Source organism: Chlorocebus sabaeus, chromosome 5 (genome assembly GCF_047675955.1).
Source record: "Chlorocebus sabaeus isolate Y175 chromosome 5, mChlSab1.0.hap1, whole genome shotgun sequence".
Classification (NCBI taxonomy): Eukaryota; Metazoa; Chordata; class Mammalia; order Primates; family Cercopithecidae; genus Chlorocebus; species Chlorocebus sabaeus.
Window position 1 is genome coordinate 2,141,641 of NC_132908.1, and position 9,803 is coordinate 2,151,443.

General features: G+C 59.6%; 1 protein-coding gene, 1 long non-coding RNA gene and 1 other non-coding gene across 7 annotated transcripts; 1 reads left to right on the plus strand and 2 right to left on the minus strand.

Annotated features, from left to right (window-relative positions):
* The first annotated feature begins 218 nt into the window (after positions 1-218).
* Positions 219-8,253, plus strand: RAB26 (RAB26, member RAS oncogene family). Of its 5 annotated transcripts, XM_007982362.3 has the most exons (10): positions 219-2,135; positions 2,585-2,771; positions 3,997-4,107; positions 5,693-5,734; positions 5,820-5,886; positions 5,986-6,038; positions 6,938-7,003; positions 7,107-7,163; positions 7,264-7,340; positions 7,439-8,253. In XM_007982362.3, exons 3-10 carry the CDS (start codon positions 4,000-4,002, stop codon positions 7,539-7,541), a joined length of 573 nt encoding a protein of 190 aa, XP_007980553.1. In that variant the 5' UTR covers positions 219-2,135; positions 2,585-2,771; positions 3,997-3,999; the 3' UTR covers positions 7,542-8,253. The 5 variants fall into 5 exon arrangements, with proteins under 5 accessions (XP_007980553.1, XP_037845920.1, XP_007980550.1 ...); XM_037989992.2 differs by having other exon boundaries at positions 1,960-2,135; positions 7,107-7,340; XM_007982359.3 differs by lacking the exon at positions 219-2,135 and having other exon boundaries at positions 2,147-2,771; positions 7,232-7,340; positions 7,439-7,548.
* A 663-nt stretch (positions 8,254-8,916) lies between these two features.
* Positions 8,917-9,746, minus strand: LOC103226649 (uncharacterized). The gene is made up of 2 exons (XR_494940.3): positions 9,267-9,746; positions 8,917-9,041 (listed from the first exon to the last, which is right to left on the minus strand). It is a non-coding gene; the product is annotated as an uncharacterized lncRNA (long non-coding RNA).
* On the minus strand, positions 9,149-9,231 carry LOC119621240 (small nucleolar RNA SNORD60). The gene has a single exon (XR_005237807.1). It is a non-coding gene; the product is annotated as a small nucleolar RNA SNORD60 (small nucleolar RNA).
* Positions 9,747-9,803: the final 57 nt, after the last annotated feature.

Sequence of the window (9,803 nt, forward strand, 5' to 3'; positions counted from 1 at the left end):
TTTTTTTTTTTTTCAGAGTCTCACTCTGTCGCCCAGGTTGGAATGCAACAGCACAATCTCAGCTGACTGCAACCTCCTCCTCCTGGGTTCAAGTGATTCTCCTACCTCAGCCTCCTAAGTAGCTGGGATTATAGGCATGTGCCACCATGCCCAGCTAATTTTTGTATTTTTAGTAGAGACAGGGTTTCACCATGTTGGCCAGGCTGGTCTCAAACTCCTGGCCTCAAGTGATCTGCCTGCTCAGCCTCCCAAAGTGCTGGGATTACAGGCGTGAGCCACCGCACCTGGCCTCTTTCACCAATTTAACAACTACTTACGGAGGCCCAGAGCTGGCTGCTGGGGACAGCAGTGACCAAGACAAGCTGCTTCCTGTGCCCAGAAACCTTACACTCCAGAGGGTGAAACAGATGGCAAACACAGCAACTAAGAGGCATAATGATCAAAGATTACGAGGCCTGCTGGAAGCCAAGAGAGGGGTCTGTGATGCAGGCACCCAGAGCTCCCCATTTTCAAGAGAAACCAGAGACTTGGATTTTTACGTAAACTCTCCTAATTTTAAAGGTTGCCAGCACAAGCCCGTTTCCTCTGCTTGCTCAAGGCTCCCCTCCCCGCCTGGCCTCCCACTTTCTCCGGCGCGCCTGCCTCCTTCTCTTCCTGGGGGCCCCATCCACACTCCTCCCCCTGCAGGATGCCCTACTTGCACCCAGCTCCTCCTGCTGCCTGTGCCCTGGGGATACCTGAGCAGCAGCTGGCAGGAGGGACTCCACTGGACTGGGAGTCCACTGCCCAGGACCCCGGGGCCAGTGCACAGCAGCTGCTGAGGCCCCCAGCTCAGACCCTGGGCCAGTCATCCTGAAGGAGGCCTTGTAGGGGGTGGACACCTGGAGTCCCCAGGGCTGCAGCGGCAGAAGCCAAATACCTCTGCCCAGGCCCAGTGCACACACACTGGGGGTTGGTCTGGAAGAGCTGGGGGGCCGGAGGAGTGAGACAAGGAAGGGAGGTCTGGCGGGTTCTGAGAGGGCTTCCCGATTTGACCCCCAGCTCTGCCAGGTCCCTGGGGATTGAGTATACAGGGATCTCTGCCATGGGATGGTTGATGTTCTCTGGAGCTGGAGTTCCCAGGAGCAAATCCTAGCTCTGCCCTTCCTAGCCTGCTGACCTTGGACAGCCCTCCTTGCCTTTCTGAGCCTCAGTTTCCCCATATGGACACTTGGGGCAGCACCCACCTTACAGGATAACTTTGAAGAGGTCATGTGCCTGGCACACAACAGCGCTCAGTGTAGCGGTGTTCCACGGCCTCTGCCAGGCCCTCTCGAGGAATCACTCCGCTGGGTACTGTCCCTCCATCTGTGTTTTCTCAGGCCTCTGACCTGAGAGGCAGTTGATTGTTTGGGCTCTAGGCACTGCCAGCTAGGAGGAAGTAGGCCTCTGAAAGGCCCAAGGTCCTGGTGACAGCTGTCACGTTTCCGGGGACAGCCGGGTCATCTCTCCAGCTCCCAGAGAAGCACCAAGAAGCCCCTGCATGCCAAGGACACCACCCCTCTGCACCACTGGGCCCCAGCTCTGACCACTGCAGTCCCATCTTCTCTGTGAGAGGGGCCGACAGAGCTCCAGTCAGCCCAGGTTGGGGAGATGGGCCTGCCCCGGACCAGCTTAGGGTTTGGAGAATCAGCCCTGGCTACCTGAAGGTCTGAACCTGGAGGGGAAGGGCAAGGGGCCAGCCACGCAGCCTGGACAGGGGACTCTGCCTTCCACCTTTCAGATCCTGAGGGTAGAGTTCCATGGGAGGGGACCCTCAGGGGGCCAGGGGCTGGCTGCGACAGCGACTTCCTCTTTCCCGCGGATCCCCAGGCGTGCGCAGCAGGCAGAAGCTGCGGGGGAGATCGCCACGCCCCCTGTGTCCTCCCGGTGACCAGCTGTCACCCGAGTCCAGGGTGCCTGCCCCAGTAGCCGGGCGTGTTTGCCAAGCGAGGGCTGGAGCTTCCCGGACCCGCCTGCCCTGGAGGGGACGGAGCAGTGAAGGGCAGCGGGCCAAGCACCAGGCATCTGGAGCTAAGGGAACAGAAGCCCGCGGTGCCCGTCCATGCGGGCCCTCTGCCCCAGCACCCACATCTCAGGACACCCCCTCCTCCCAGGTCTGGCAGTCCAGTTTGGGGGTCACCGAGCTGGGGTGGTGTGCAGCCAGCAGAAGGGATTCAGGATCCCGGGGTGACCCCTGGCCCAGGCCTGCCACCTCACAGCTGGCTCCAGACCCCGAGGCAGCCGCGGGCTTGGGTCGCGGTCGGGGGGCGGGGCGGGGCCCGGGCCTCCTGACCCGCCCCGAGCGGGGGTGTTATTTGCATGTCCCCGCCCTGCGCACGGCATTGGCGGCGGCGGCGGCAGGAGGCCGGGCTTGAGTGGCTGTGCGCCCGTGGAGCGGCGGGGGCGGGGCGCAAGCCGGGCGCCCGGGATGATGCCGCCGCTGCCGCCGCCGCCGGGGGAAGGGTTCGGGTCCGGGTCGGGCTCGGCGGGCGCAGGGAGCGGGACGGCCCGGGGCACGGTGGCTGCAGCGGGAGCACACTGAGCGCCCGCCCGCCATGTCCAGGAAGAAGACCCCCAAGAGCAAGGGGGCCAGCACCCCCGCTGCCTCCACGCTGCCCGCCACCAACGGGCCCCGACCGGCGCGCTCCGGGACTGCGCGTCCCGGCTCCGACGCGCCGCCCAACGGGCCCTTGCAGCCTGGCCGGCCCTCGCTTGGCGGCGGTGGCGACTTCTACGACGTCGCTTTCAAGGTGAGCCAGACACCCGCCTCCCAGGCCAGCGCAGCAGGTGGCACCCAGTCTGAGCCAAGGGTTGGGGGTCAGAGAGGGGATGCAGGGCCCGCGGCCCCAGGGCGCGGAGCCGACGCGGGAGGCACCCCTTGGGGCTTACATGATGCATCGTGCACATACACAGCTGTCCATCCCAGGTCTGGGGAATCCAACAGCTGGCGGGGCCTGTCCCCCACCCCCAGCCGGCATGGCGGCACAAGGGGTCCTGCGACCATCAGTGCCCCGCCCGGGGTCTCACCATTTCCCATATGCTGCCCTCCCTCAACCCAGGGGCTGTGGGCCTTTTTTTTTTTTTTCCCCACTGGGGGGAAGAGGTTTGCCAGATGGATAGGGAACCCTGGGACCCCAGACCAAGGCAGAGGCTGTGTGGACTTGGCAGGGGGCTGGGAGGACCATCTTTAGGTTTGGTAGCACAGGTTTCGGGGAGGCCTGACTGCTCCCCACCTGCACCCCCCCCCCCCCATCCTCAGACTTGGCCCAGGTCCCTCCTCAGGTCAAGATCTGACCCTAGCCGGGCGCGGTGGCTCAAGCCTGTAATCCCAGCACTTTGGGAGGCCGAGACGGGCGGATCACGAGGTCAGGAGTTCGAGACCATCCTGGCTAACACGGTGAAACCCCGTCTCTACTAAAAAATACAAAAAACTAGCCGGGCGAGGTGGTGGGCGCCTGTAGTCCCGGCTACTCGGGAGGCTGAGGCAGGAGAATGGCGTAAAAACCCGGGAGGCGGAGCTTGCAATGAGCTGAGATCCGGCCACTGCACTCCAGCCTGGGCGATACAGCGAGACTCCGTCTCAAAAAAAAAAAAATCTGACCCTAATGGGGCAAATTCCTCTTGAGCCTTGCTGGGGTCATGTCCCTACTGGGATGTGGAGAAGCCCCCGGCAGAGGCCTCCCCAAGTCTCTTAGGAGGTCCCTAGCTGCCACACCATCTGCTCCCCTCCCAGATGAAGCCTGCTGTCCACTGTTGAGGGGTATGGACGTTAGGGAGGGTCCAAGATGGAGGTGGCTGCCCTCGTTCCCTACTGAGATGGCCACTGTGCAGGAGGACAGAGCGACTTGAGTCTTTCAGAGGTAGAGGCTGGGTGTCCAGCCCATCGGGGTCCCTGGCTCCGCTGAGCCTGCAACCCCTCTGACCAGGTCAGCTCAGGGCAGACCGGACTCTCCCTGACCCTCCTGCTTGTCCTAGGTCATGCTGGTGGGGGACTCAGGCGTGGGGAAGACCTGTCTGCTAGTGCGATTCAAGGACGGCGCTTTCCTGGCGGGGACGTTCATCTCCACCGTAGGCATTGACTTCCGGGTGAGTGGAGGCCCTGGCCCGGCCCCACATCACCCCATGTCCTGCTGGTACCCCTGAGCAGCAAGTTCTCTGTGATCCCCGTGGTACTCCTGGACCCCAGGTGGAATGCCTTAGCCACCAAGCTGCCCGCCTCCACCTCCCAACACCTGGGCTGGTGGCTACACCCGACAAGCAGAGTTAGTTGCCCTGTGCCAGGGGCTGGCATTACCAGGGACCATATCCTATGCCTTGGGGGAGGTGGACACTGCTGCCCACAGGGTGGTGGGTCAGAGGAAGTCAAGGGGCATGTCCACTTGGGGCCAGCAGTGCTGCCTCAGTACAGAGGCCTTGCCGGGCCCTAGGAGCACGTGCTCCCTGCAGAGCCTGAGCGAGGGTGTTTCCAGGGTTTGCCTAGGGGAGAGGACCCTGCCCTTGGGTGAGGAGGCCACCCCCTCCACCACCAGCCCGAATTCCTTGTGCTGAGGTGCTGTCGTATTCTCAGCAAATCTTTGCATTTTTCTCACCCTTTAATTAGAGCCAGTTAGAGGGAGGATGGAGGGAGGGCTGTCCCAGGGACAGGAAAAGGGGCTCCCTCAGTCTGGGGAGCTGTTCTCTACCCTGTCTGGGGGTTCCAGTTCCCCTCAAGTCCTCTGGGATGGAGAGAGGACTGAAGTGCCCGAGGGGGGCAGGCCAGTCCTATCTGGTCCCCACTTCCCCACCTCCCTCTTGGCTCTCGGGTGGGTGGTAAGAGGTGAGGCCATTTGGTTCGCACTCTTGTTCAGGGTGCTAGGGAAGGCGGTGTCCTCCCCAGCCCAGCAGATGGCCCTGCCTGGTTCCCGGGAGACCCAGAAGCACTCTGACAGCAGGAGCTCAGGCTGAGGGAGGTGGCACGCGTTCCAGCTGGCCCGGACCTCAGGCTGCGGCTGAAGCCCCCCGCCCCCACCCCAGCAGATGGACTGGGGCTAGACCACTCCCTGCCTTACGTCTAGTCCTTAACTGGGAGGACCCAGCCTGGGACGCTGCCAGGCAGTTCTGGGATCTGTGGTTACTGCCTTGGGTCCGACAGCACCAGGCCCAGGCCCAGCCCTGACAATCCCAGCAAGAAGAGACTTGTAATTTTTTATTCTTTTGAGACAGGGTCTCACTCTGTCGCCCACGCTGGAGTGCAGCGGTGATCATGGTGGACTGCAGCCTCCAACTTCTGGGTTCAAGCCATCCTGAGAGTCTTTCAAATTAGCAAAAAGAGCTACTGGGGAGGCTGAGGCGTTGCAGCTCGTTAGTTACTGCAGCAGCCATGTGACTGGCACCCATTTGCACATGGGAAAACCGAGGCAGTGTCAGTAAGAGGACTGGTGGGATCATGAGTTCAAATAAGTCAGCACAAGAGCTGCGGGGAGAGGCCCGCACTTGCAGGTGTGGGTGAGGCCAAATTGGTTTAAGGGAACCCTGCAGGGGCTGGGCTGGACCTGGGAGCTGGGAGGTCTTAGGGGACGGGAAGCTGGGCGGGGAGGAGAGCCATGGGACTCTGAGGGGGTGGTAGTGAGGCTAGTGGGGATAGAGGCTGGGCCCGGCCCTTGCCAGAGCTGCCTGGTTCTGTCTGTTTCAGAACAAAGTTCTGGACGTGGATGGTGTGAAGGTGAAGCTGCAGGTAAGGTGATTGGCAGAGGGCAAGATGGGGGACAGGGGATGCCAGGGAGGGGCTGGACAGCCTGACCAGTGCCTGTTCGCTGCAGATGTGGGACACAGCTGGTCAGGAGCGGTTCCGCAGTGTTACCCATGCCTACTACCGTGACGCTCATGGTGAGCCCCTGGGTACCTGGGCTGGTTGGGGGGGCAGGGGCGGGTCTGAGCACCTGACAGTGCAGGTGATGGTGGATGTCCTCGCTGCCCTGTCCCCAGCTCTGCTGCTGCTCTACGATGTGACCAACAAGGCCTCCTTTGACAACATCCAGGTCAGTGGCCTTCCTGGTGGGGTGAAAGGGCCCTGATACGGCCTGACCCACCCCAACCTCCTTCTGGTAGATGGCATCAGGGTTCCAAAGGACCCCACTGACAGTAGGGGGAGGGAAATGACAGCTTTCTGGGCTGGAGGTGGCCCAAGTGGACCTGAGTGCCATTCCAGCTCCTTCAACAGGACCCTCTGCGTAAGAGACCTGTAAGGTGGGCTTCCCTATGTGGTAAATGTGGGGTTATCACTTCTAAAGACAGGTATCCTGGCCAAGCATGGTGGCTCACCCGAGGTCGGGCGTTTTGAGACCAGCCTGGTCAACATGGTGAAATCCCATCTCTACTAAAAATACAAAAATTAGCCGGGTGTGGTGACACACACCTGTAATCCCAGCTCCTCAGGAGGCTGAGGTTGCAGTAAGTCAAGACTGTGCCACGGCACTCCAGCCTGGACGACAGAGCCAAACTGTCTCAAAAAAATAAAATGGGCCAGGCATGGTGGCTCACACGTGTAATCCCACCACCTTGGGAGGCTGAGGTGGGCAGATCATGAGGTCAGGAGTTGGAGACTGGCCTGGCCAACATGGTAAAACCCCGTCCCTACCAAAGATACAAAAAAGTAGTTGGGTGTGGTGGTGCGTACCTGTAATCCCAGCTACTTGGGAGGCTGAACCCTCCCAAGGTTCTCTGAACTCGAGGAGAATAGCTTGAACCCAGGAGATGGAGATTGCATCATTGCACTCCAGCCTGGGCAACGGGAAGACTCTGTCTCAAAAAAAAAAAAAAAAAAAAAAAAGATGAAATAAAGACAGGTGCCCGGTACAGTGTGACCTGGAGGGCCAAAGTTCTGGGGCATGGGGAAAGCCATGGAGGGAGTCCCAGCCTGGTCTGCTGCCTCCCACAGGCCTGGCTGGCCGAGATCCATGAGTACGCCCAGCACGACGTGGCGCTCATGCTGCTGGGGAACAAGGTGGGAGGCCCGGTTGTCCTCACCTGGGTCACAGGGCAGGGCAGGTGAGGGGGCAGGGGCCAACCATGGGCCAGCTGTCACCAAGACCCTGTGCCTGGGCCAGGTGGACTCTGCCCATGAGCGTGTGGTGAAGAGGGAGGACGGGGAGAAGCTGGCCAAGGTGAGTCAAGGCAGGGGGGTGGTGAGGGGTTGCCCCTGGAGGCCACGAGCCTGGGCTGTCCCTGCCAGGCCACCACCTGGCTGGCAGCAGCTGTTTACAGGAGTATGGGCTGCCCTTCATGGAGACCAGCGCCAAGACGGGCCTCAACGTGGACTTGGCCTTCACAGCCATAGCAAAGTAAGTCCTGCCAGTCACCAGGGCTCCCCCAGCACAGGGCCTAAACCCTCTTATTGGAGTCCAGGCCATTGTGTCCCCTTGTCACCCCCACTCCACAGGGAGTTGAAGCAGCGCTCCATGAAGACTCCCAGCGAGCCACGCTTCCGGCTGCACGATTACGTTAAGAGGGAGGGTCGCGGGGCCTCCTGCTGCCGCCCTTGAACCTGGCTGAGCTCAGTCCTCTGGAGGAAGCCGCCCAGCCCCCAAAAGGCTGGACAGACGGTCTCCAGGCCCTTCTGACTTTGTTGCCCAGTGGCCAATAACAGTGTCTGTTTCCAGGAGCTCCAGGTCAAGCCTTGCCCCTTCCTCCTCCCAGCAGCAGTCCCAACAAGCAGGCTTCTGAGAGCCCGTGGCCCGCACACTGGCCACTGTGGAAAAGCAGTCTTCTGCACGGGAGGGGGCGCGGCATGTGGACAGACTTTGCCACGGTGCTCTGCTGCCCCCTCCTGGGCACACCCAGGTGAGGGAGGGCTGGGGCTTGCACCACGCACAGTGCCTAACCCTAGAAAAGCCATGTCTTCACCCACACACACTGCTCAGGCAGGTAAGGGAGGTCGCCTGCCCAAGCCTGCGACAGAGGGCTTCACTGCTAATCATATTGTGCATCTGTGTGTCCTGGGAGCTACCTGCTCCGGGTCCACCCTCTAGGAGGCTCTGGCTCAAACAGCAATAGGGTTTTCCTCAGTGACCTTGGAGGATGCCTGTGGCCTTGTGATAAAACGTGGGAAATCAGAGAAACACCAGAAAACGACAACTGCCAGCCCGGCCTGGCCACAGCTGAGGTCTGTGATTTCCCAGCACGCTCCACCTTGCACTCAACTTGGCCTGTTGATCGCAAGCCTTTGTTTTCAGTCCTAGTGAATAAAGTTGTGTTTTCTGAAGCGTCTGTCTCATATATTGAAAAAAATCCACTTCTAGAGCAGATGCTAGAGCTTGAGAGACTCAGCAGGGCCCAGAACCCTCAGCAGGTGTGTGGGTATCACTCCCCCATGGCTGCCTCCCTAGAGAGGAACATGGCAACCCTAGGTGGTGTCAACTTCTCTCCACAGATCTCAAAGGCCTTTTTGGACTCACCCTGGGGCAAAGGCATGAAAAACAGTATTTGGCTGGGTGTGGTGGCTCACACCTGCAATCCCAGCACTTTGGAAGGCTGAGGCGGGTGGATGACCTGAGGTCAGGGGTTTGAGACCAACCTAACACGGAGAAACCCCGTCTCTACTAAAAATACAAAATTAGTTAGGCATGGTGGTAGGCGCCTGTCATCCCAGTTACTTAGGAGGCTCAGGCAGAAAAATCGCTTGAGGCGGTGGTTGTGCCATCGCACTCCAGCCTGGGAAACAAGAGTGAAACTGTCTTAAAAAAAAAAAAAAAAATTACGGGCAGAAATGGCGAAGGCAATCCCAAGAGATGGAAAGTCACTGGTAACAAGTTTCCGTTCCGTTTTCATGTCTGTACACTTTCCCAAGATTGCCTGTGGATGAGCCAGACCTCCGGGGTGCCAGAAGAATACGAAAATAAAGACACTTGAGAGAAAACCTAATCAACACACTACCTTTGCTTTATTGCTAAGCACTTCAATCCCCACAACGCCCACCTTACCGCTCGGCCCTCCGGATTGAGGTTTACTTAGGTTCAAAATTTGTAGCCGGCTGGCGACGAAACCTGAAAGTTAGACAGCGCCAAAACGTAGACGTAAGTCCCCACTCCCTCGTTTCGGGCAACACTTGTTTCCATTCCTCAGCCCGTCTCCGTCAAGAGTGAGCACCCCCAAGCCTCAGTCTTGCAAAATAATCAGACTGCACGTGCAGTTTTCATACGAGGTGTCAGAAGTCAAAACAATTCATCACAGGCTTGGAGAATAGGGGAACCCAGACCCGGCCGTCTTACCTGCAGGTAGGTGAGGGTCTGAGATTCAGGAAGAAACGTTTAAACACTAAGGAACAAAGTTAAGCCTAGGCCAAGGCTGGACGCCCGGGGACCAGGCCGGCCTGCAGCTTTCAGGCCGCCCTCAAAGCCACGCTCGTGGCCCAGTTCTTCCCTGGATCTTAGCACATGGCGTACGCATTAATACAACTCTCCTGCTTCGCACTCGACCGCAAAAGAATGGAGGTATGCGAAGCTCAAGCTTTTATAGAAACTTTCCCATCTCTGTCATTGGTCTATCCTGGCGGAAGTGCCCGCCTTCCCCTGCCGCTGGTACGCCCCGCTCCCTACCTCGTTGTTTCCACCAATCGTACCGTGGCATTTCTTCTGGCAGCGGTCTCTCGGACCCAGAACCGAAGCTCCTCCCTTATGCAGAGTCTGTGAAGCCTAACAGTGAGTGACAGATGAGCAAAGCCAATCAGACATCAATCTGCAACATAGAGTGATTCTGAAGCCGCCAATCCCGCCCCGCGACGACGAGGCCGCCGGAAGTCGTAGTTT

Excerpts from the sequence above, each read along its gene's own strand:
- RAB26 (XM_037989991.2), top strand. The coding sequence starts at position 2,577 with ATGTCCAGGAAGAAGACCCCCAAGAGCAAGGGGGCCAGCACCCCCGCT. Across the intron at positions 2,772-3,996 it reads TCTACGACGTCGCTTTCAAG|GTCATGCTGGTGGGGGACTC; the intron begins GTGAGCCAGACA and ends TGCTTGTCCTAG. Across the intron at positions 4,108-5,692 it reads CCGTAGGCATTGACTTCCGG|AACAAAGTTCTGGACGTGGA; the intron begins GTGAGTGGAGGC and ends TGTCTGTTTCAG.